The sequence below is a fragment of the Gallus gallus genome, chromosome 12 (genome assembly GCF_016699485.2).
Source record: "Gallus gallus isolate bGalGal1 chromosome 12, bGalGal1.mat.broiler.GRCg7b, whole genome shotgun sequence".
NCBI lineage: Eukaryota > Metazoa > Chordata > Aves > Galliformes > Phasianidae > Gallus > Gallus gallus.
In genome coordinates, this window is record NC_052543.1 from 9735049 (window position 1) to 9761452 (window position 26404).

A 26404-nucleotide genomic window follows, 5' to 3' on the forward strand; every position below is an offset into this window, starting at 1 on the left:
TAGCATCATTACCAGGACATGAGAACTTACCTACATGTCTTTGTACTGCTTTGCATGAAATGTTTTGAAGCCTGAACTCCTGTTGTGACTCACATCCCTATTTCTCCAACTCGTTCACCCAAGCTCTCCTAGAACATTACTCTGCTCCCTGCATTCATGGCAGTGCTTCATCTAGAACACTTTATAATACTGTAACTTGAAAAAGAGACCATGGAAAAAGGTTATTTTTCACGTTCTACTTGTAACTGTGGCTGCCATAACTGGATTGATGATGCTAGAGCTAATTATCCCAAGCATGTTCATGGTTGTAAGGATTAAAAACCATCTTTCAGTTATGTGATCTGTTTTTCAACCATCAAACTGTTGACCTATAAAGAGGAAAAAAGACAAAGAAAAATGTGTGGAGCATTAAGAAAAGAAGTGCCTGTGCTGGAAACGTTGACTTCAGATTCCCCTCAGCGCCTGTAGCTGCGTAACAAGATCCATATATTTCCAATAATTGACTCATTTACATAAAAATCACTGACAGCTTGGCTGTAGCTGGCACCATGTAGAAACTCACCAAGATGAGATATCATCACTGCCAAACTTCTGTGGGTACACCTTTGCAGATGTGGCTTTTGTCACAGAGCATTCATTTGCTCTAGAATTTTGCGAAGCATTAGCAAAAATTCCTTCTGTGCTAAAACCCATTGAACCTATATTTAGGACTGGAGAGCTACTCATAAGAGGAGTCTGGTTTTCAAGTTAAGTTTTATATGGTATTGGATCTCTTTGCTCCAGCCCAAATGTTCTGACAGCAGTCAAAAAATACACATACATGTGGAATTGTGGTTTTGATTCTGAAATAGGACTGAATTCTCCCTATTTTACAGATATTTGCTTCTTGCTGAATAATTCTTTGAATCTTTCACTTTGCTGTCTCGGCAACATCAGCTTTTAAATCCAGACTTTGCAGATTACCTTTTCAGCTATTGCTTCCTTCCCTTCCCTTCCCTTCCCTTCCCTTCCCTTCCCTTCCCTTCCCTTCCCTTCCCTTCCCTTCCCTTCCCTTCCCTTCCCTTCCCTTCCCTTCCCTTCCCTTCCCTTCCCTTCCCTTCCCTTCCCTTTCCCTTCCCTTTCCCTTCCCTTCCCTTTTCTCTTCATTTTTGGAATTCTGAGTAGCAGCAGAAATGTATCAGGTAAATTCTATTCCTGGCTTTAAGACCAAAGCTGAAACCTGAGCTGTTTGATTTGGTATAAAATGAATAAGGTTTGACTTGATTTTTATTGTATTTCGTTCAATCTCTTTTGTGAAACATCTCCCCAGAACATGAGAAACACTGCAATTAAAAACAGAATTCTACCTCCAGTTCTTCCATTTTAAAAAGCAAATGTAATATTTTTATTGTGCTTGCTTATCTCCATGATTGGTTGGCAAGCAACTGCAGGTGTTAGGTAGTAGAGCTAGATGTCTCTGTAGGTTCTTCTAATAGCTTTCTTTCATAGAATCATCACAGAATCATAGAATCCTTTGAGTTGGAAGGGACCCTTAAAGGGCCTGACCCCCTGCAATGAACAGGGACAACCACAGCTCCACCAGGTGCTCAGAGCCCATCCAGCCCGACCCTGGCTGGTGGCTCCCACCACCTCCCTGGGCAGCCCGTGCCAGTGCCTCACTCAGCCTTGACTGTAAAAATCTTCTTCCTTATATCCAATTGAAATCTCCTCTCCTTTACTTTGAAACCATTTCCCCTTGTCCTGTTGACCTTTCCTGGTACCACAAAAGCATTCACTGTTATTAACACAGTGACCAAAACTTCTACATTCTGACTGTGAGCAGACCCCAGGCAGTGGTATTTCCAATGGCCTTTCAGTTCCATTTTGTCTCAACTCATAGAATTGTAGAATGGCCTGGGTTGAAAAGGACCACCTTGATTTCCATCATGTTTGTTGTAGCATTTGTTAAAAATACCCCTCAAGAACCCACTATAATTTACATAGGGCAGGTGGTTGTTGTGGATGGTTCAGCAGTGGGTTCAGTGTCATTCCTAGGAGCTGGTTCTTCCTCTAGACCTGAACCACCTGTATTTCTCAGTGGAACAACAATGGCATTCAGCAGCTGGATAGTTTCAGCTTCTCAAGCAGATCTACAAAGTGTTTTCTTGAAACCATCTTTCCTTTTAAATGTTGCAGTTTGGATGCAGACAAAATCAATTACCTGCTACATATCACTTTGTCTAATTGCCTTTTGATCACTGTTTTCCTTGATCCCAGAGAAGGCTTTGAGAAGTGCTAACAGGATGCCAGCATTGGTTTGATCCTGCTCTTATTACAATCACAGGCCCAGAATCCTGCTGGATCACATCCTCTGAGTGGATCTCATCCCAGAGGATCTCCTAATGCACTTTATAAAATGCATCCAATAATCCAATAACAACAGGAATATGAGTTAAATACACTGTGCACAGATGGTTCCAAAAAAGCTAGCTGCAGCTTCCCTTCACATTTGTGCTTATAAGGATTTACTTTCCCTATAAAAATAATGTGTGTCTTTATCAAGCTCTATCTAGCTCAGCTGAGAAAATAAGGAGGTAAATAAGAGCTGATCTTGCAATCTCACAGTAGTACAAGCACATTAAATTCCTCCGTAAATGCAAGTGAGCAGGACAGTGGCCAACTGTAAAGAGCACAGAGCTAACACTACGTGCCAGTGATATGCCTGGTGGTTTGCAGGTTTTTACTGAATATTGCTGTTACACTGACTTACCTGAAATGAGGAACAAATAAATCAGATTAAAGATTGAGCTGCCCAGGACAGCAGCACTAGCACAGAAAATTTCCTGGCAAGATCACTACGATTTTGTGTATCAGATGACTGCTCCATGCTGCAGTGCTGAGCAGGGGTGGAGTCTTAATCCTTTCTGAAATGCATTTGAACAAAAACCTTTCGGAAGGTTTTATCATCTACAAACACTTGACAAAGAGTGAACCTCTTATCCCATGGTTTTGTTCATATGCTGTTTGGCCTCTTTGTATGAGAGCACGAGGCATCCAGCAGCAAGCTATTAATGTCTGAGTCATGACAAGGCTCTGCAGCAATTATCAATCTTTGATTGTACAATCTTTGACTATTCCTCCCCTTGAAGCACTCCAAAGAGCAGACTTTACAGCGGGCGAGCTTCAGGGCTGAGGTGCATGTTGGTGCACCCAGGCACGGTTTGATAAGTGAATTTTCAAGTGGCTGTGCTGGCACCATCAGCTGCTGCACCACAAACCCATTAGCAGGCATTTGTTTCTTTCTCTGCGCCTCTTTGTGCTGTGCCAGTATACACAATTCTGTGGCTTCATGGCAACACGGATGATGAAATGATCTGGTTGCAAAAGGCTTTTTTCAAGTCCTGCAGCTGAGCTACAGACTTAGCTTCTTTCATCTGCACTTCGGAGTTCTGACTGCACGGCGAGTGGGTCTGGCTTAGGTACATCCATTCCACTTTAAGTCGTATCTCACAACTCACAGTAATTCCCATGCAAACATTTCAAACAACTAGAGGACAAAAAATGAGTTATATCAATGGGAAGTCTGCCATTAATTCCAGTAGGTGAAAATCTGTCCTTAAAACATCAATACTGAGGAGTGCTGCAAGGAAGAAGAAAGTGAAGGATCCTTTAACCTCTGCGTACTCTGAATGTAAGCTAGAGTTCTGTGAGTCTATGAAGTCAAACACCTTACCCCAGTGAGAGCTTACAGAGATACCACTCTGTGCATCTAGTCTGTCATTCTGTAGGAATTTAGAAAAATACAGATAAATGATAGACACCGGAATATCTGATATAACATTTGACACTCAGATTAAATACGAGCTTTCTCCCCTTAGGATTTGAACTGACCTTAAATAAAGAACTACTCCTTTTGTTTTCAAGGGGCTATTGCTGCAGTGAATTAACCAGGAGCAAGGGCAAAATGAAGAATGAACAGAGCAGACCCATCTCAAATGGTTTTAGATACAATGCAAGCCTGGGAGCTCCTTCCATCTGACTTACCTGAAATCTTTGTGCTCTCTCTCCCTGTTTGGGGTGTAGATAACACTAATGCAAAATTCATTTGGCTGATGTCGTTAACACTACTAATGGGAATCATCTGGAGAAGAGAACATGAAAATCACAGGCTATTTAGTCCATGACCTTGTTATTCAGGCTCCCAGCAGGGAGGCCAGCCATGACAGTGGTTTGGTTTTTTTTCCTGTGGATTTTTTAGCATGTTGACCTGTCCACGAGCTCTGGGATTGCCATATAGTAATGCATTGAGCAGTGGTCAGAGACAGCCATCTACAAGGAGTAACTCTTGGCCAGCACAGCGTTTGACATGAAAGGTGTGGGTCCCCATCACCAGGCTGTCACATCTCACCTCATGCTTTGTTTCCTCTCCATCCTCACCAGAAGGGTGAAATCTTAGCCCTCAGAGATAATTTTAGGCAGACCTCAGGTCTGAGTATTACAACTTGCATAACGTGAGAGAGAAGCATCTGCCCTATTTTTTATTTTTATTCATGGAACTCTTTCTGAACTGATTCTTTTAAGACTGCCAACTTGCTGCTGTACACAGGCTTCCAGCCTAGAAGAAAACAGAACACCTGGGTAGCCTTCTGATCAGTCCCATCATAGAATCATCCTGCAAACAAACTGCATTTATTTATTATCTTGTTTTGCTGGGGCTCTTTAACTGCAGGGAAAGGCCAATGCATCTCCCTGCCTTAGTTACAAATGTGCTCTACCCTGCAAAACTTCTTAACCTGAAAGGACTCTCAGGTGCCATGTATTATAAATTACCTGTCAGTTCAGCTAAGATTATTTACTCAGGCACACTGTGGGGAAGGCAACATAATTCCCACCATGAATTCAGCAAGTCAGCAAGTAGATGCCACATTGTTTACACTTCAGCAATATCCTAAAGCCCACTTTATGCATATTCTGTAAGCAATTTCTTGGATGGAACAGTGCCTTTTAGTGGCCAGTTAAATGCATTGCAGATTGGTTACGGAAACCCCCGGAGACTCCAAGCAGCTGCTTTCCTATCAATTCAGGTAATTCAGGTCTCAGTTACCCAGTAAATCTGCTACACTTCTGTAAACCACCTTCTATTGGCTTGAGAGCAGTTGTATCTATCTAAACAGCATCATTTATTAAATCAGGTCTGCTTTGAGAAACATGCGCTCCTTCTTTAATTACTACTGTTTGAATTCAGCCTCAATTAGCGGCCTCGCAATTTGCTGAGATTACAGTGACTGGTATCCCTCACTGTTCTCCTGGGAAGGGGTGAATGAAATCCCATCGTAAGCTGCAGACACATGGCCTCTCCTTTCCCAAGAGGGCTGAAGCTCTGGATGCTGTCCACAGCTAAAACCAGGGAGATGGCAGAGGTGCAGTAATATTATTATTCTACCACTGTACAATATTTTGTGATCTCTAGATCTCAGCGTAACAGTACAGCCATCACCTCCTCTAAAATCAGGGCAGACCCACCGAATGAGTGGACAAGGGGGATGAGGAGATGGGGAATAGCTTTAAACTAAAGGAGGGATTTAGTGTAGATGTTAGGAAGAAATTTTTTACTTAGAGGGCAGTGAAGCACTTGCATGGCTGCCCAGAGAGCTGTGGGTGTGCTCTGCAGGTGCTCAAGGCCAGGTTGGATGGGGACCTGGGCAGCCCGAGCTGGTGGGTGGCAGCCAGCCCACAGCATGGGGTTGGAACTGGGTGATCTTTAAGGTCCCCTCCAGCCTAAACCATTCTGTGATGAGCAGTGGTGCACTGCTGTAAACATTTCAGATGGATGAGCCTAGATGATGCCCAAGGCTAGGAACAGAGCCCAGAGGTGGGGATTTTGGATCTGTGCTCTAGTTATGAGCCAACACCTCCCTGCACTCCTCCTCCTGCTTCTGGGAAGCCTGAGAGCCCACTGAATGGATATCAGAGCTGCTTTATGCAGGCATTTTGCAGTTGTTTCAGCCACGTTCTAAGGGAATGAGTCAGGGATTTGTCTATGTGGGAAGCGGTTTCCTCTCACATTACCTTATGTATGGAAGAAGCACATTTCCTCTGCTATGAGGTTGCTGATTGGGAAAATAAAGTAGTGTGGCTGACTGTCATTTTAGTGGCTGTACTTGGATCCCATTATGAAAAGCCCCCAGCCCCAGGAGGCCAATTTGGATAACTCATCTCATAGAAAAGCTGGTGATGTCACCCGCATTCTTGTGAAGAATGACTAGAAAAGGACAAAGTGGAGAAAAAATACCAATAGTTAACCTGATGCATTGAACACCACGTTCTACAGTGAAACTGTGGAAGAAAATCAGTCTTGGGGATGTGAGCTGTAACGCAATAATGAAGACAGATCCCTCTGTGCTTCAGACAGTTTTTGTAGCAACCAGTGTTCAAGAATCAGAGATAACGATGATGGCTTTTGCCCACAGTCATTACAGCTATGGCACACACAGCATGCAAGGCACTTTATGTCAAACTAAGCAGCATTGTGCTGCGAGACAGCAGCAAACAGAGCAGGGGTCACCTGCCTGCCCAGCTGGGTCAGAGCCAGAAAGCAGAGATGTTGCAAAGAAGGTGGATTGTGTTTGCAATGAGTCTGAGCCACAGAACTTGGGTTGGAGGCCTGCTATGGTCATCTTCTATCTTCAGAGTCAGTTTGTTCTTGGAGTAATGGGCTCCTGAGGAGCCTGGCAAACACCCCAAGTGGTCGTTGTTGCCATCTTCTAGGGAGGCAGAGGGGAAAGGGAGTGCATGGGCTGAGGCAGGAGCAGGGAAGGTAAAGGGAAACAGAACAGACCTGCACAAAACCTTCAGGAGGATTCTGAATGGACTACAGCCAGCAAAATATTTGGAGAAGGAAGAAGGCATAGGCCAGGACTAAAAGATTTCCCCAACCGTTCCTTAGCTCAGCAAGGAATTCCAGCTTCTTTTTGATTTGAGGCCTGGAATAGTTCCACATACTTAAAGAACAGCACTTTATTTGAAGTATTTTGATGAGCTATGCAGAGGACAGGTTGCCAGGTAAGTGTTAAAAAGGGATTCTGCTGCTGTCAGTAAAGAACTTCCAAAAATAATGTTATACATATGTATAGAAAACGCATACAGGTATACATCATGGAACACTTAAAGACATTTCTGTTTGAAGGTAATTTCTTCTGGCAAGGCAGCACAGCTCAGCACCGCGCTGACTCTGCTCCAGCAGCACAAACACATAACCCAGCGTGGCCTTTGCCATGACTGCAGTCAGGGGTTGTTATTAAATCTTTCCATCAGACACCCAGGCAGAGCGGTAAGCACATGGAAAAGAAGGAAGTGTACTTCTGTATAGCCTCTATGTATATTGTCTCCATTTTCCAGTATTTCCTTTGCTTTCAACCTCAACATGTCAAATGATTGCAAATTGTAAACGTACCGGTTCCAGCTGAGCACAACTGGGGGTGAAATAGCTTTTCTTTGAAGTTGCAGCTACAGTCCACTTGAAAAGCTGTGGGGAGAGCCACAGAAACACACAAAGAGCAGCTGAAATTCTGACCTGGGGATTCAAAGCATTATGATTCATGAAACGAATTTTCAGAGGAGCTCCATAATCCATTAGGAGAGCAGCCTACGAAAGAGACCTCATTGCTACAGCTAAGATAGTAATCCGTAGGTAAATCCGTATTAAAAGTATAACACTGACTTCATGATCAGCAGAAAAACAATACAGACCTGCATAAATATACTTCACAATTCTATATACTTGTATGTATTACTGTAACATTTGCTTTCATTGCTTTTCAGGTGATCAAGAATCTCAACACACACTTAGAGTAGAGGAAAAATGTAAGATTAAGATCCAAGGCACAATCCTTTTACATCCTGAATTCTTCCTGGGAAGCAATGGGAGCATCATTGCACCCACCTTGGCTCCTCTGTGCATAACGGTTCTGGGAGCAGCTCTAAGTTTCACTGCTGGGGGCTCAGTTTTAATCTCCTTCAGCCTGTTGCCTGGAACGTACCTGGGAGTGCAGTACCTAACAGCTTTGTGAGCATCGAGGCTATTTTCTGCTGGCATCCTGAATGGCAGAATAGAGCTGGAACACAATCCAGAACCTTCCCCACGCATTTCAGTGTTGCACATAGGAAACTGTGCATGTGTTTGCCTTGCACAGGCAGTGACTGAGCCACGAGCCATCACGGTAATGGCATGTGAGAATGCATAGTCAGGTGCCTGAGGGTTCACATGCGTAGGCAGCTCTTGCGACCTCATGGGTGAAAACAGAGATCAGAGACCCACAGGGATCCTCGTGAAATCAGCAATGCACAGATGATTTCAAAATAAAACACTAACGGGAGAGCTTCGATTCGCTTTTCATAGCTTGTCATTTTTTTCCTCACTCCCCATGCACCAATGTGACCAGTAACCCCTCCAATATTTTTTTATTCCTACTTGGCAACTAGTGATGTACTTCAGTGTTTCAAGTGAAACTGAAGCGCGTGTCTTTGCTTAATAATCCCCCCATTCATTCCGGCAGCCCATAGCTTGCCAGCACTGCTTTGTTCACATTTTAGAATTATGGATGATGTCAAGGCAGCCTTGATTAAAGGCTCAGCTAACTGCTGCTCAGCCGGAAAGCGGCTGAAGTAAACTATTATTTCAGTGAAGCACACAAGCTTGGAGAATGCATATTCTCTAATATTCTTGCATTAGGTTTGTAGTAGAAGAAATTAAGGCTCTTAAGGGCTTTCCCAGGAATGTGAGATTACCCATGAACTTATCAGACATGCAACATTCACTTACTCTTGGAAGGGTTTTGGCTCATATCGGTACCTCTCCATAAACATGCTTTCAGTTTCTTCCTTCCTTCCTCCCTTCAAGCTTTCCTTTTCAACTTAGAAACTGTAGTCGCCCCAGGGGCAAACAGTGAATTAAGTGGGGTCCACACAACGTTTTGAACTTGGAATCTAAATTGGTCTGACTGTTCTTCTGTTGTGTATATTTAAACAAGAAGAAAACAACTCCCTGCTGGATAGATAGTGCTGGTCTGTTGGATAGAAACTGAGAGACACTGAGTCCTGTCAACAGCCAGACCAGGCAGGCAGAAGAAAAGCAATGCTCTGTGCACACAAGGGCAAGTGGCTTTCCAGTGGTGCATGAAGAAAACCAAAAAAGGTGATAGCATATCTGTAGGTACTGCAGGAGAATATGGAGTAATCACAAGGAAACACTCAGCAGTTCAGCTGAAAGCTGCTCCTCAAGCATTGCTTCCTGCTGGTTTGAGAGCTCTGCAGAGAAATCATTGCCTATACTTCACAGGAATAACTAAAGTTTAAAAAAATTCCAATATTGCATGGTTAGTCAGAAAACAATCTATTGCTTCTGTTTAAATACATAAACAGATTCTTCTTTCGCCTCCTTGGTCTTATACCTCCAACAGTGTTTTGTGAGCAGAGTGGTTGACACTCGCATGGCACAACTCTCCTCTGGACAGGTAACAACCCACACATCAACAAAGAAAACAGAGCATCTGGATGGGGTGGAACTGCTGCAAACACAAACATCTGCATTTAGGCTGTGACACTCATTCTGCCCAGGAAACAAAGGGAGAGATCAGTTTTTTGGCTCACAGTTTACTCCATTTCTGCATGTTTTCCTCAGTTCCTCCCACCAACTCCCTTATTGTCTGAGCAGTCCTCAGCATGTGATAACAGTTATCAGGTAAACTCCAGTGACCTTCCTGCTAATTGTTTTTATGTGACAGATTAATATTCCCGTTGGGTGTCTTAAAGAATAGATCATGAATCAGAAAAGTCGGGAGTAGGGAAAGGCTTTTGGGTCATCCTCTCCTCCTCTCCCTGCAATAAGCATTGCAGTTAAAAAGAAAAAAGAAAACAAATTGCTATAACTTTTGTAGCCTAATGTGTGATTGTAAAAGGAAATGGAGATGCTCTGAAGTGCAAATCCTGCAAGTGACTACAGATGGACTACCTGATGGATTCCCTCATTTCTTTGCCAATTATTTCCTTCCAGTTTTGTTACTGCTTTTGTAAGCATAAAAAACAACTTTCTGCTGACTGTGATAGTTCTTCTGCTATGTTACAGCTTACTCTTACAGTGTTTGCCTCTGACATTCACTGTCTGTTGCACCATACAGTCATTTGCAGTTTTGGCCCCAGAACACAACAGAAATTCCCACTTCTGTCCACGCTGCCCAGGCAATCACTCACATGTATTCCATGCTGTAAGCACCAGGGGATGATGAATAGTTATTGGTAGCTCAGATAGGACAGCTGTACTGGTAACAATTCACTGTCTTTCTAACCCACTGCCTTCAAGCCCTAGAAAGGCTAGCACTGCCTTAAGAAATTACCCTTCACTGCGATTATAGCCAATTCCATTGGTACAGAATTTGCCTTGTGTTATTTCATTAAAGCTACTTCTATAAAACCAACTACTGTACATAAACTCTGAATGCCTGGTGCTTTTATCCTTTCTCTGTAGATGCAGAGCTAACACTGTTTCTCATTTATTTTGTTTTAATTTACATCCCCTCCTCCATCTGACCACACAAGTTTTTGCCTCATGACAGGTAGGATCTATGTGAAAATTTAAGCTTCTTATCATCTTTGGTGCAGGATTACTAAAGGAAGACTCACATGTGACTTGTTGCCAGAAGACCAGTTTTCTACCAGCACAGCCTCAGCTCTGCTGCCAAAGAAGGGATGCCCTGACTATGGGTTAGATAATGCTTGCAGTAGCTAGTGTACTTGGCTAATGAACCTTAGCTAATGTTTTCTTTTTGTTTAAACAAACAAATGCTCCTCTCCATCTTCCCTCTGCTCCCACATCAGCCAATTAGTCTGTCGCCTTGGTACAGCCAGACTGGTTTCCATCAGCTGACTTCATCAGCTATTTCCTAGCTCCCTCAGTAAGACTAGAAGAACTCAGTGAGTTGGACAGTAAAGGAGGGTTTCTCCTGGCTAGAGCTTTCTTTCAAACGCGGTGCTCTCCTGCAATGAGAGCCCCAGGCTGCCTCCACGTCTAAGGCCCCAGAAGCACACCTAGGCTGCACCAGCAGACTGCAGCTCAAACAGCCAAGTGGCAGACCAAGAGACAAGGCTGGCAAACTCAGCTTTCAATCACAGTCCAGAGTACCAGTGCCAGCAAATTAAGCATCATCTGAGAAACACATTTTGAAGGCAATTCTGTGCTTAAGCTTGTGGTACAAGCTTCTCTCCATGGCGCCTAGCCAATGGAGAGAATGGAGCCACTGGCTCCATTCAGAGCCAATGCAGCATTTGTCTCTCCAAATTCTTCTCTTCCTGCAGAATCTGGAAGCAGAGAGCCACTGAACATCTATTGGTCCACTAAATCAGGAGGAGGAGGGATAAGATCCCGTGGGTTCAGCCTAGCAACAAGGCAAACATCATAGCTGTCATGCATGAGGACATTGATGGCCACCACGTTCCACTGGTTCTCCCATGTATCTAACTCCAGGATCTCTTTGGTGATGACTTCGTGACGAGCTGAAATGCAGAAGCAACAGCAGGAATCAGAACTGCAGCCAAACAGGATCAAAGAGGTTTGCAAAAATATTATTACTGTTCTCTATAGGATGGCAATGAAAAGGTTCTTTGTGGTACCAACAGCTGCACTGTCTGAGGAGCATGCAAGTTTGTCATAGAATCATTAAGGTTGGAAAAGACCTCTACGTCATCTAGCCCAACCATCCATCTACCACCAATATTGCCCTCTGAACCATGTCCCTAAGTACTACATCTCCACAGTTCTTGAACACCTCCAGGGACAGTGACTCCACCACCTCCCCGGGCAGCCTGTGCCAATGCATCGCCATTCTAGAAGTCCTTCATAATGTCCAACCTGAACCTCCCCTGGCACAACTTGAGGCCACACCTTCTTGTCCTATCAAAATCGGTGTCAATATATAGCAAACAAGTTGGTATAGATGGAAACCTATACAGGTTATTCACTATTCGTCCTCTGAACAGCAGATAGAAACTTAAGGTTCCCCACCTTGCTAGGAGCATGTAGGTAGCATTTCATTATGCAATCAAGTGTCAAATGCTCACTTTAAGATGTAGTGCCTATTGTTAATGACATGCCTACATGCATCGCATCATCTTTTCTTGGCCAATAAAGCACAGCCAGTATTAAGGCAAGCAGCTTTTTACTAACAGAAGTAATGAAAGCATCACCACGCAGCAGAGAACTGTAGTTGTCAACCATCATTTGGATACCGCCCTTCTGTGGAACTGGCAGCAAAAGCACTGACAAATAAAAGAAGAGCGAAACACAAAAGAGTATCTGCAGGCACATATTGCTTTTTGCTTTGGAAACAGACCACAGATGCCCCCAGAAGACAGCATCCTTGCCGTTTACAGCCCCCCAGATGGTGTTACTGTGGTTTAAGTTCTGAGCAAAATTGGTGCTGATGTTACAATGATGTAGAGCCATGGGATTTAGACACCCCTAAGGCTCCTCTACAAGTAGTTCCAGGATGTGGGAAGATCACATTAGGAAAAAAAGACTTATTCCACTGTTGGAATTGTTTTCCTTGCTGAGCTGTTTAGGTGCACATCTGTGTTTCTGTGCATGCGCAGGATCTGCAGCAACTGAGGAGCTCTTGGCTTTTTGGAAATTTGTGTCATGCATTTACCTAAAGTTACTCACCAACCACTCCCAATCTCTGATCCCTCTCTCACCTGAGAAAGGAGTACAGTACACGTTTCTGCATTGCAGCCCATAAGCATTTTCCCCTCGATTGTGTCAGAACTGTGGCAATGATTTTGTTGGCCTAAGCCCTCCAGGACACTCACAGATCTCTGGGAGACTACTCGAGCAAAATTAGGATGAGATCTCAGAATTTGGCCTCATCTGAATAGTCCTTGTTCCATTCCTTTTTTCCATTCACAGAAAGTGAACCAATAGTGACGGTTAGCTCGTGGCACTTGGACGGTTCAATAAGTACAGGAGAATAGGTAGGAAGGCAGCAACCTTCCACAGGATAAGGCAGCAAACCTCAAAAATACCCCACAGCACATGAATAGAAAGCACAACAAATAAAACCACTAAGCAAATAGCACATACCAGTACCAAAGAGTTCACGTGCATCCATATGACCCTGTGACAGGGAACAGGTTTGTCCTAAGATACAACTATGAAGACAAACAGACCTGAGCTGTGACACGGGAGGCTCCAGTCCCTGGATTTATTATTAGATCATCTCCTTTATGCAATAAATTTGTATGCCTGGATTTTCTTTGGCATACATCACAACAAAAATGAGACAACGGGAGGAAAGAAATCAAACAGTGGAACTGTCTGAAACCTTCTGTGGTTGATTGCGACACTACTGAGAAAATCATAATTAAAACATCAAAGGCAGCCTCAGCAGCCCTTCCTTGCAAGCCTTGCTGTGTTTTTTCCTGACCCGGGTGACTCACAACCTTTAGTGTCCCTTGTTGCCCTTTTTTGTGGGATAATGTAGTTGGTTTTGCTCCCCTCTGCAAATTCTGCTTTCCAGCACATGGACTGTTAGCTTGCTCTTAACCCTTGGGAGATAAAAAGGTTACGGTGCTGGAATAAAGGAAGCAATCACTTCTCCAGTCTTGTCTTGTTTCGTATGAAAGGAAGCAGCACCCTTTGGGCAAGAAAGTTCATGCAAGGAAAAGCACTGCTCACAGTATTGTTATGCTTCAAAATATGACACACACCCTTTCTTTTTTAGATGAGAAATGGGCTAAAACACCTCAACTTTGACCCCGTCCCTTCCCTCCCCCCCTCCCCCCACTCCCTTTGTATGGACAGAGGAAAGGTAAAGGTAAAGTTTGTCACCAATTCTGGAAGTTGGTCACCTTTGATTCCAGACCGTAACGTTGGATTTGTGCTTTAATCCCAATGAACTGCTTAACATTTACCCAGGCACAAAGAATTTCACATTCTGCCTCATCTGTTTTTCCTCATTTGTATTTGTTTGCTTTTAAGGCAATAGCTTTGCAACCAATTTTATTTAAAGGAGATAAAGACAGCTACAAAAAGAAATAGGCTGTATTACACGGATTATCCTTTTAAAGAGCCACCCCACAATTCCCTGTCACACGTAGCACCATTCTGCATCTCTTATCAGACAGCCACCTTACCTAAGGAAGGGATTTCACTCCCTTCCAAGTGCTTTCAATCTTTTCTTCCTATGAAATGAGGCTGTCTTTTTCTGCACATTACTGTTTAATCACAAGAAGATGAAAAGTGTAAAGAATCTTCTTTTACAGTATGCTTTTCAGCATTAAACTCCTTTATATTAGAATCATTCGGGTAGTACAAACCTAACCCTAATGCTTTCAAAAAAGTAAAACAGCACTTACAGCAATATGGCTTTTTCCTATTTGGGAGAGAAAAAGGCTGTTTACTCTCTACAAAGGAATTCTTTTTATTTTGGTATGGTCTGACTTCATTTTATGTTGTATGCTTTCTCGTGTCATTTGAATAAGGATAGACCGTAAATCAGGATGGACCATGCTCAGAAAGATCCACACCATGACTGCAGGCAACGTTATAAATATTTGATCTGCCTTTTTTTTTTATTATTTTTTTTAAACTTCATTCAATTCGTAAATTGGGTATGGGAGGAGGAACATCTTTTCTTCAGAGTATACTGCTAATACAACTCCAGGTTGTTGGGTTTTTTTCTATCTTTCCTGTTGGAAACTGAACATTTGATAGAATTGTTTAAGTATGGAGAAGGTATTAAAGAGACAGACATAGAAAAATTTAGCAACATCCTGAACAGGTAGAAAATCTATAGCTCATCAAGGACTATTAAGCACACAGCTATCACTTAGTAAATACCAAGAAATTTACTCTATGGACTGTTTGGTGTCCAGAGCACTGAACTCAAATAAACTATGCTAAATTTTAGTTCACTAGAATTAAACCTATAGCAAGTTTGCTGAAACATGGTCAAGTATTTTACTGTTCCTCACAAGAGCCTGCTGACATCAACCATTCTATGAGCATTCATTTTATGGAGAAAAGTTATGGAAATACTGAGAGCATGTTCCATAAGGTATGGTGCTTCTGCACACATCAGCGCAGGGCACAGATAACCAAACCAGCTTTGGACAAGCACACCTGCATCCTAGTCACGGCACAGCCATTGCTGTATGGCCAACAGTACCTAAGGAATTTTATTCAAAGCAGGACCAGGTACCTCAGCATGGAACCACACTGAATAATAGGGGTGTATCATAGAATCACAGAATCATTGAAGTTGGAAAAGACCTTCACGATCACCCTAACCATCAGCCCACCCCCCCACCATAGCCACTGACCCCCCAAAAGCCATCAAACCTCTTGTGGTTGAATTGTTAACTAGCTGCTCTGTCCCTTCCATGGAAAAAGCACTTGAACATCACAAGGTGCCTGCCAGTCCCCAGAGCCACATACTCAGGGTGTTCTTCCCAAAGATTCCCAGATCCTCGTCACCCAACAGCCATCCCAGAGCTGCCCTGAAGCAGCTCAGCCTCCAGTGCTAGTTCCTCACCGGTTTTGCATGCCATTATCTGCACCAGAGAGCAGACTGTGATTTTAAACATGTGGGATTAGCCTCTGCTACTTATCTTCCTCGCCACTAATAGCTGCTTTCATAATTACATGATGTAGAGTTAGGTGACTTGGGAATTCACATTTGTGTCACAATGGGGAGAAAGTGCATTTAGATCATTATCTCCAGATGTACTGGTTCCTGATGTGCAGAAGGAAAACGAGTAAGTTCATCAAGTCTGTGGCCTCCAATCCCATCTGAGCCTGTGAGCTGCCCCCAACTCCACCAGCCTCGCTCGCACCCGCGGGGGTCACACGCATCCATCATCCGTGCCTTTGGGCAGAAGCAGGCAGAGAATACACAGGAGAGGGAAGTTGGCTCGGCTGTTTAACATGCTGGCCAGCCTTCAGGATGCCGAGTTCCAAGGCAGCGTTCCCCACCAGGCACGGCGAAAGCTGAATTTACAGCTATGGCAGCTCACTGTTTTCCGAGCACCTGCATGGAGTAAGGTAAGCTACTCACTCTCATAGACAAGGCTTCTATCTTTTCGCTCTGCTGTCTAATTCTTCAGGACCGTAACTGTGATCCACCCGTTCCCTCACAAATCAGTATCTATTAAAATTAAAATAAATAAAGAATGGCCGACGGGAAGGAGCTTCTGATTCAGTTATTTCGACTGATTTTCTTGGGATTGATCCAGCTGCTTCAGCTTTTGAACTCTTTCCAGTTATCTATTGTTCATAGGCCAGGCCTCCTCCAGCCCTACGGGCGCAGATGCTGCTGGTGCTGAGGGCAGGATGGTGGGTCACAGCAGAGCAGGATCAGTGCTCCTGGAGTCAATGCACCATTCATGGGAATAAAAGGTGGGAGATCAGAATAAGAATTACCGGCCTCCGACCGTATTAAGATACTGTTTCTAAATGCTTTGTGATGGGCTAATACATTATTAATCGGCGATATAAAGCGTGTTTAGACTGTATGCATGACAGGCAGTTATGAACACAATGGAAGATGTCATACATGGCTGTAAGCCATGTTTCTAAACAACCTATTGACCTCCTTAGCAATTAATTAAGATGCACTAAAATATCAATTAATCATTTATTAACCGTTTATAAGCTATAGATGAGCCTTTGCAAGGAGGACGGCCGAATTACCAATACAGTGAGGCGGCGGGCTGAATTTAGATCTGAAACAAGCAGGTGCTGCTCACCAGCGATTCCCTGACCTACACTGGCCTTATTTACTGCAGCGAGATTCTAGCTAATGAGCACAGGGCTGGAAGGAGCACCCCGGAGAGGCGTCAGAGCAGCCCTTCAGAGAACAGACAGAATTCAAGTGGCATTTTTGAGGGCGGACCCATAGAGACGCAGCAGTGGTGTGTCAGATTTCTGTGCTGAGCGAAACACAGGGACCCCGAATCCATTTCATGGGTGGGGATGCATATGTAAATGGTAACAACTGTGGGCAGGAGAACTTTAATTATTCATCACTGCCTGGTAAATTCTAACCGAGGGAAGCAAGCAGTGCTGCAGATCGGCAGCCCAGGGTTTGCCCCTCTGCTTTATTTAGCTGGGAACATGCGAAGGTGCTGGAGAAACAGCTTTCCTTCCAATCCCTCATCCCCCAAACTTCACAAGTCTAGTATTTACCATGCCAGACTTCTTAATGTCTAGATTTAATTTGATTCCAGTAATGTACCATAACCACTATAATAAAAAAAACAGGCATTACAACGATTCCCCATCTAAATCACATAATGGATGAGGCTGAGGGGAACAGCCTTTATGGGAGATTAGTCAAAATAAATAACTATTAAGCTAGTCCACTGTCAGGAGAGGGTGGCATGGAGATGCAAACTCATTAGCTCAGCTGGAATACAGTAATTACAGCCCGGCTCTGCGCTGCCGCAAGCAGTGCTGCTGCTATTCCAGCGCATGGATTGCAATTTATGTAAATAGGGAAGAAGAGGCCAGAAAGCACACCTGGGGTAAGCACACTTTTCTTTTTTTTTTTGGTAGAATCAGAGTTACACAGCTAGCAGACCATTACCATATCACCTATCTAACAGCTGCAGATGAAATTGAGATTCTTGTGCTCCAAGTCCAGAGGCATCTCTTCCCCTTTTCCTCCCGCTGCCAGTAATACCCCTGGAGTGAAAAAGTGAATTTCTATTTGATAGCAGCGATAAGTAAATAGCAGATCTGGGCTGAGCTGCTCTGGCCCCACACAGGATTTTAACATATAGAGTAGGGAAGCGGCAAACGTTATCTTCCCTATGAACCGTGCTGGAGAAAGATGGCAGAACAGCCAGTTCAGAGAAAGGCAGTTCCACATCAAATGCAATAGCTGATAAAATCACAAGGCTTTTTAAGTGGCATGAGCCACTACCAGCAGACCTGTAAAGCATCTTATTTGAATTGAGGTGGCTGTCCCTTCGCTTTGCACACCAGCTGATGCCACACAGGCATACAATAACAACAGCATTCTAATTACAATCAAGTTTAAGTATAATAGAATTTAGTTCAAATCGGAGGCAGACAGTTGGACCAGCATCTATAATCTAAAGCTATGATCAAGACAACAGACCCCTGCCGATTGTTCCCATAGCCCCAGCCCCCAGAGACATCCTGGGAGATCTCTTTGAGGCTACAGCACAACGTCAATGAGCATGTGCCTCCCTGAGCTGATAGGAGTCCCAGCAACAACACACTTGCCTTCATTATTTTCACTGGGAAAAAAAATATTTGTAATATTCAGAAGCAGTCAAAGGGAAAGAGAATACAATGTGGCAGGCATTTATTTGTGTGTAGTGCTTCCTGCATACTTGCAGAGCTGCTCACCCCTCCTCCAACTACAAGCACTAATGAGCCTGCTCCTGCCATGCCCAGCTTCACATTAATAGCTGCCAACCTGTGCAGGTGTCAGGTTTTAGAGCTGTGTAAAGGCAAAGGAAATAAGATGCATCAACAAGAACTCTGTATATCCTCAATCTGCAAAGGCTGCTTTAAAATCCATAGCTACAGCAGCAAATGCAGCAACATATTTTAGCAATTAGCGGCAAGCTGGCTGGCTGCTGCACACCGGGTCCTTCTGAATATTCATACCACGACTATCATCTTCACTCTGCACAACTACAAACCAGTGGGTAAACCCAATGATTTTAAACATTTCTGAATCTCTTGCTGAGTGCTACAATATTGCTGACAAATGGCAGGCAACACTCATGCCACTCAGCTACGTGAGCTGGAGCTGAGCGTCAGATGTGCAGATTATTGGTTCTTATTTGCCATAATGGTTTTAGTAGAAAATGAACTAATTTATATAAACGATGGGCTAATGGACAATGTATGGCAAGCCATGCTAAAGGAGGAAATTGGATACTAGGAAAAACTTATTCTCCAAAAGAGTGGTCAGGCACCGGGATGGACTGCCCAAGGAGTGGTGGGGTCACCGTCCCTGGGGGGTTCAAGAACTGTGGAGATGTGGCACTGAGGGATGTGGTCAGTGGGCAACATTGGTGGTAGGTGGACAGTTGAACTGAATGATCTTAGAGGTCTTTTCCAACCTTAACGATTCTAGGTGTTGCCAACACAGGTCTCGGAGTGGTTCTATCTAAGCATAGACACCAGGATCCCAACAGGTTTGCTTTAGGTAAGCCAACTCTGAGTTACTTATATCCTGATAGAAACATGCAGCATTAAGAGACAACAGATTCTCAGGGTTCCAAATTGCCTTCTGGTCTTTCAGAGCAGACTTAAAGCAGCAAGGACATGAATGTCTCTCTGGTGGTGTCTCCATAGCCTGCATGGAGCCTGTGGTTACTAAGGCCTTCGTGTAGGCACCCCAGCTAAGTCTGAATTTCTGCTTTCTCTTCCTCTGCTCCTGGGGGTGCTATTAGTGCTACTCCACTTCTCCTCCTCCACACAAAGATTTGGTAGGCAATACAAGAGGGATGCAATTCCTGCCATCACAAAGCTTCAAGGAGTCTATGCTCAGGTCTATGCTCAGAGAGGAAGGCACACAGAGCATGGAGCACACACAAGTAAAATTAAGATGAATAACATCCTTATTAGACCAACTTTTACACTGTTGGATTAAGAGTGAGGTTAAACGAACGCAAAGAGAAATTAAGGGAGTTGGAAACAGATGTGCAGTATATAGAGGGTCCCTATATACACCTGCTTATACACACTGGCAAAGACTTTCCAGCACAGCAAAATCTTGGGCTTGTTTGCTTTTTTTTTTTGAGCAGCACTCATACTCAAGGGTTCACAGCAGCCTTTCAGAGCTGAGCAGGCAGCAAACACAGAGCCTACAGCTGTGCCTCCAGCTTGTTCCAAAAACTCCACTTGGTTGAAACTAAATTACAATGTTTGGTAAAACTGGAGTATCCTCTCGGGGTTGCATCCTTCACAAAAACTGAAGTTGCATGCCAAGAAACCCAAAAGACTAAAACCAAACAAGCACATTCTAAAATAACCCTATCTGCTACCAAAGCAGCAGCACATGCTGTTCTGGGAATATCCTGAATCTGCTGAGCAGCTGTAATTGTGAAAAAGTCAAGCCACTGCCCAAGTTCCCACATGACAGTAATAACCCTCTGTCCCTCATTGCAGCCTTCACCCCCTAAAAAGCAATACACCTTCCAGCATGCAGAGAGACAGGGCCAGGGAAAGAAGCCAGCTAGATAACCTCCAGGTTCAGCACATGGACTCCAGACATCTATTCCTTGATGGTAGTAACTAGAAGCTATTGTTATGAAGATTTAAGCAACCCTTTTCCTTTAGTAAATTGAGGGTCACATTAAGAAGCCTATCTTTAAGGCACAGCTTCCTCTCCACTCCTCAGGCATTTGGATATATCAGATTTACAGCTGACAGTAAGAATCTTATTTTGGCTCCCTTGTTAAAAGACATCACAACGTCTAACAGCACAATCACATGCTATTTCTGCACTGGCATACAAAATGCATGCATAGGGGGGTCAGAACTCAGGTTGCACAGGTAACAGCAAAATTGGCATTTTCTAACTCTGACTTATTGCTCTCTAAACTAAACAGTACTTTTAGGGCAGTGGAGCTCAATGCAATCATATAGACTGCAATAACACAGCCAGGAGTCAGGACCCCATAGAGCAGGCACTGTACGTACGTACAGAAGCTGGCCAGCTTGAAACCTGCTGGGGAACTTTCCACCTCTCCCAGTACTACCATTCCTAACATGAGACTCAGAAACAGAGCATGGTGGTACTGTAAAGAGCACTTTTATGGCTCGGAAGCTATCTTATTCAGAAAATTTCATACTAATCTGTTAGTCATCTTGAATGAAATTGCTTCATTTTCCAGCAAAGAAGATCAGCCTTTTGAGATGTAAACCCACTGACTGTACAGGCTTTTTCCTTACGCTGCTGAGGAAAAAGACCGATATGATGACACTGTGTTTGCTATGGAAATGCAAACATTATGATGCTATGATGCATCATAACCGTAATTGTTCCGAGGTCTCAGAATTTCCATCAGAGATGGCATAAATGCACGCCTGTTAGTGAGCTGCCGTACAGCTGTTTTCAGGAAGCAGCCTCTTCAAGCAGCAGCAAACAAAGGGGAGGTGAGCTGTGAGCTAAGATGTGGCAATCGCTCTAAAATAGAGCAACCACAGAGTTTGCAATGCAACTAAAAGCCAGCACAGCCGTAGTCAGTATCATGTGGAGGACACATCTCCCAGTGACACCACGTGAACATTCCTGGGCAGCAGTGAGCCTGACATGACATGTATTAGTAGGGCATAATGCATTATCTGCATTTTCGGCCATCACCCAGAAAGAAAATAGGGGTAGCAGCTGCTCCGAAGTAGAAGAGTAAGTGCGCATGTGTTGAGAGGCTCTCTGCATTTATAATTAGAATATAATGCTTAACAATACGGGGGATTTAGGCAGCGGGAAGATGAAGGGAGAAAGGTGGTCGTGATGCTGGGATTTGAAATCACCAGATCTGGGATTTTAGTACCTCAGCCCCCAACCTAGGTTACTGATTAAATGCACAAGGTTTTCCAGCACTGAAAATGAAAAGCATGTAAGTAAATAGAGCCAGCTACCACAGATCAATAACGCCTTAGTCTCCAACAGATACGCTCAAGTTCTTTAATGTCCATAACATACACTGAGATTCTGATCTTAATAGCTCTGAATGTAAATCCAGAAGAATTTTGCTGAGTTCATAGTTTTGGAAAGGTTCAGTGCTGATCAGAAACATCCCTCATTTTTCATGCTTTGATAGAGAAAAAGCATGAGAGGACAAACAGAACACAATGCATATTGACATTAGGAGTCAGCAGTCCAAAGGACTTATTCAGCTCTGTGGTTCCAGGGCACGCCAGTGCCACTGACAGGGTTATTCAGCCAAGTCAGCCTGCGTACAGGGAAAGTGATTTCAACTGAGCAAAGAATTTCAGACTTATTTGAGTACCTGCTCCATGAAACCCTCCGCAGAGGTACAGCTTGCCTTCCACGCAGCCTGCACAGGTAGAGTTTGTTCGCAAGGAGAGGAGGGGGGAAGGCATAGGAGGTCCGTCCCTCCAGAAGTCTCCATCAGGGTTATAAATCTCCACTGCATCAAGACATTTCCGTGTCTGCCCCCTGTCACGGCCAAGGCACCCAATTCCTCCTATGGAAAAAGGACACGTAGGTCAAATGTAGCCGCCCCAGGTTCTGAGGGAAAATACATTGCTGGTTGCATCTTTTCTTGTTTGTTTTGTTTACACGTCTTCATATCCCTCCTGTTCCTTTTCATTTTGCAGCTCAGAAAGTTCATTAGGAAGTGAACTCAAAGCAGGACACCACCCATTACTAACAGAAATCCGGCACGATCCTTTCTGAGGGCTTGTAACAAAGGAAGGACAAGAAACATGTCTTCAAAACACAAAGGTATTTTGTCTTGTTTTCTTCATTTGTGGTAGAAATTGTCATAATGATATGTTTCGTGTGCTGGATTTTATCATTAAGTTGCAGTGGATCCAAAATTATTTCCCAGTTAATGGTTAGCAAGCGAGATTCATGTGCTCTAACAACAGTCATTTGGATTTGTCTTTCTAAATAAAAGAAGGTTTATACCCATTCCTTAAGCAAAAGAAACAAAACCATCCCGCATGCAGGAGTACTGAGTTATTTGTGACAAGCTCCACTGCTGGAGGGTTAATTAGGATGTCTGAATTCCATGTGTGAGACTGAATCAGATCCCAGTTTTACAAACTGTGCACTGCACTAAGATGGTCTATCAGAGAAATGACCCCTTAGTTCTCAAAGTTTTATTTGCATATGGTTTTCCGTTTACCTCTTCATATGGCCTGTACTGTCTCTTCCAATCTTTTCAGCACTCTCTGAAGATATTTGCAAGAGAACACATAACTGTTGATCACAGTATTCCAAATTTGCCACCACCATTTTCCTGACCTGTAGTTTAGATTCAAGTAAGGACAAGATAAATGTCCTTACTTGAATAAATGTCCCATGAGAGCAACAAACTGAGAACCAAATTCAGCATTCATTAACTTCGGCTGGAAGTTTTCCTCAATTTCTGAATTTCTCAAGCACTAATATGCACATATCATGGTTACCTCAACATCCAATGTCAGTGCCTCCACTTGGTACGTAATTACCTTATTCAACTATCAGCGCAAGGTTAACTACTAAAGCTTGGTGAGTTGAAAGCCCTAACACTTGGGAAAACATTTCTAACCCTGTTGGAAGTTTCAAGACACCTGTCCAATGCTTAGCACAGAATTCAATAAAGAAACCAGCAAAAAATTAACTTGCACTGGGTGGGACAGGATGCCACTCTCCTAAATTTATCAAGAAAAGCTTCAAGGAGTACTCAGACAACTTCTGCTTCAGATAAAGCTATTTAGTTGATAGCTTACCACTCTTTGATTCTGTAGTATCCTTAGAATCAGAGTACAGGGCAACTTGATACCAGGGTAAGAACAGTCCATGCAGTGCAGCAGAAAGATAGTTAAGGTAGTTTTCAGTGGGAGCAAATAAGATTAAAGCTCCCAATAGACTGATTCAGTCTGCTCAGGGGGCAGCTTTGCGATGCCAAAGAGACTGCTGTGGGTTAGCAAGCTCTTTTACAATTGCTCAAGTGGTACTTGAGATCTGCACTGAAGAACAGACATGTATCCATAAGGAGGAGTCTCCATCTGAGGAATGAAAGAGGGTGCTGTGCAGAGGAATGGGTGATACCAGTTAAGGCATGTGGCATATCAGACTCAAATAACTGAATAGCTTTTTTGATTGCCTCAATATTTCATGTAGGCCAGTGCTTAAAATGCCCCCAGAACGTTTTCTATAAACCTAGTTTCTATTTGCTTATTTCGGAGTGTATTTTTACTGTCATTGCCAAGTTCAGTAACCGTGGGGCATGGCAGCTTCAGAAATAAGAAATAATGAGGTACAGCACAGCCAGTGCCTTCTGCAAAAAAAAATCACCACCATTACTAGTTAATGAAGACACTCAGCTGCCAGCCCAGGGGATCAGCTCCAAGCATTTCCCCTGCACAATTATTAGAGAAGTAATCCTTAGTAGCCTATTGGAGATCTTTTCAAAAGTTTAAGAGCTACTGCATTCTCAAACATTTACAAAACCTTCATTGGATAATTTAGGCAATTTAAATTTGACCTCGTTTAATCCTGTCACAATCAGAGAGTCCTGAAGGTACAAGATATCTCCAACTTATTTTCACCCTCAACAGCCATTCCAGTTAAATCCAATTTCATGTTCAATTTACAACAAAGGCAAAGCTAAGTTCTCAGCAAAGAGAAAATGAGAAGGAAAATCAGAGGGAAGTCTAATTTTCAGGCTTAAAAGTATATATACATATATATATATAAATATAATTCTGAACAACAAAAAAATCAAACTCACAGAAGAATTTCAATCTCCTCTTTTAAAACAATGCTAACACTGAAATATTGCTAACAAAGGAATGCAAGGATATTAGATTCTACCAGCATTGCTGTGCCTTGTTCCCACATATGGTAGTTCAGAAATGCTCCTGCTAGACAATACTTTTTCCTCTATGGAGACCAACTTCTCAGGCCTCTTCCCAAAGGGCTGAATACACAAATCAGCCAGAAAATTTCTCAAAGTGAAATCAAATCACATCTGCAACCAAGTGGAGGCATCTCACATTAAACAGACCATCCATCACCTACAATGTGTACACCATGCAAGACTTGAAATTGGCAGGAAAAACAAACTTGCTGTGTCAGGCAATTCATGCTGCTTTGTGCTCAGTCACTCACAGAACCCAGAACTCATCCTGTCCCATTGCCTTCTTTGCTGAGATTTATTAAACCATTAGGAGTGCAAGCAGAGACATATGGAATTGCAGTTAAGATCAAGAAGGTTGCCTGTTTTGTGCTCTCTGGGTGCAAAAGCTGAGCAAATGAGCTGATGCTTTGTTCCTACAGAGGCCTCTATGCAGAACGGAGGTGCCCTTAAGAAGGCGAGGGAGAGCAGTAGAAGGGCAGAGGACTGCAGATGGTTTGGGAGAATCTGCGCCAAGTGGAGGTGTTTGAGACACGTGTTGATGTGGCACTGAGGGACATGGTTTAGAGGGCAATATTGCTGGCAGGTGGACGGTTGAACTTCATGATCTTAGAGGTCTTTTTCAACCTTAATGATTCAATGATTCTAAGTGCCCCACCAGCAGCACAGAGTAAAGAAAGGGCCATTTCTGTGTATTTGAATTGTATGATTGTACCTTAAACCACACAGAGCTATAAATAGGGTCATTACAATTTGCATGCTATGGTCACAACCTCCTGAGAGATCCAACAGGTGTGCTGAAGGGCAGCAATCGCTATTTCCATGGCTAAGGACTGTATTAGATTGTGGGGAGGGTGGGTCAGTAACCCATTCTCATCCCTCTTGTCATAGAGTAGGGGAATTCAATGCCACCTGGCTTAGTTCCCTATGTAAAGCCCAATCACATGTCCTTTGTGCAAGGAGAGGAGGTTTTCTCACCAGGAGTTTCAAACACTTCTGTCATTTTCACATCCATCACACAGGAGAATTTAATCCTAGAACTCAGCCATTCCCCTGCCCACCCATTACAAATACACCCTTTCAACACGTTAGGCTTTTTACATTATTAGCTTTCCCTAGGAGATATTTCAGATGCCACTGAAGGGCTAAAAAAAGCCAGTGATGTCACCTTTGTGTTCCCAAACCCATTAATGCTTGAGTGCTTTCCATATCATGCTTGGATGATTCTGCAACCACACATACTTTCAAGGGCACTCTGTAAGCAGTGGTACTAATAGACTTTAAATTTAACATGAAGCTCCGTTAGTAAAATAAATAATATGGAAATATACATGATCTTTATAAAGAAATCAGGATAGAAAAGACAAGCCTTTGATGCAAGGAGGCAAAGCAGAGGTAGGTGATGTGATTAGCACATCCTCAGCATTTCAATGAAGTACCATCCTGTACCTTGCTGTATCCACACACTGTTTGTAGCTAGCTGAAGGCAGATAATTTTGCTTTGCTTAATGTCAGCTGCCTCCTTCTTGCCCCAGTCTCATTTGAGAAGGCTGAATCCGATTTGCATCGCATCACTTTTAATAACAGAACACCCTCTCAGTGCATGAGGGAGAACACCTATAAGGGCTGTGAGGTGGTAGTCACCAGCAAAAATAAGTTCAGCAGATGCAAAGGAAATCAGTACTTCATACATGAATACATGTGCATACAATTGTTTGAGTTGGAAGGAACCCTTAAAGGCCCTCTAATCCAATGCCCCTGCAATGAACAGGGACACCTACAGCTCCATCATGTGCTA

At 43.4% G+C, this 26404-nt stretch overlaps 2 protein-coding genes across 6 annotated transcripts in view; one reads left to right on the plus strand and one right to left on the minus strand.

Annotated features, from left to right (window-relative positions):
- Nucleotides 1–4778: 4778 nt before the first annotated feature.
- Nucleotides 4779–26404, minus strand: part of KBTBD12 (kelch repeat and BTB domain containing 12) — a 60092-nt gene continuing 38466 nt past the window's right edge. For all 3 annotated transcript variants that reach the window (XM_046900012.1, XM_040646405.2, XM_040646404.2), the window contains exons 6-7: nt 22027–22224; nt 4779–11526 (exon numbers count right to left, since the gene is read on the minus strand). In XM_046900012.1, the coding sequence (XP_046755968.1) occupies nt 11357–11526; nt 22027–22224 (368 nt within the window). In that variant the 3' untranslated portion in view covers nt 4779–11356. The remainder of the gene's footprint in view (nt 11527–22026; nt 22225–26404) is intronic.
- Nucleotides 15507–26404, plus strand: part of MGLL (monoglyceride lipase) — a 98684-nt gene continuing 87786 nt past the window's right edge. Inside the window, exons 1-2 of one of the 3 annotated variants that reach the window (XM_040646231.2) lie at nt 15507–16069; nt 22358–22484. In XM_040646231.2, the coding sequence (XP_040502165.1) occupies nt 22466–22484 (19 nt within the window). In that variant the 5' untranslated portion in view covers nt 15507–16069; nt 22358–22465. Of the gene's footprint in view, nt 16070–21938; nt 22242–22357; nt 22485–26404 lie in introns of those variants that run through there. The other 2 variants (XM_046899905.1, XM_015293081.4) reach the window with 2 other exon arrangements.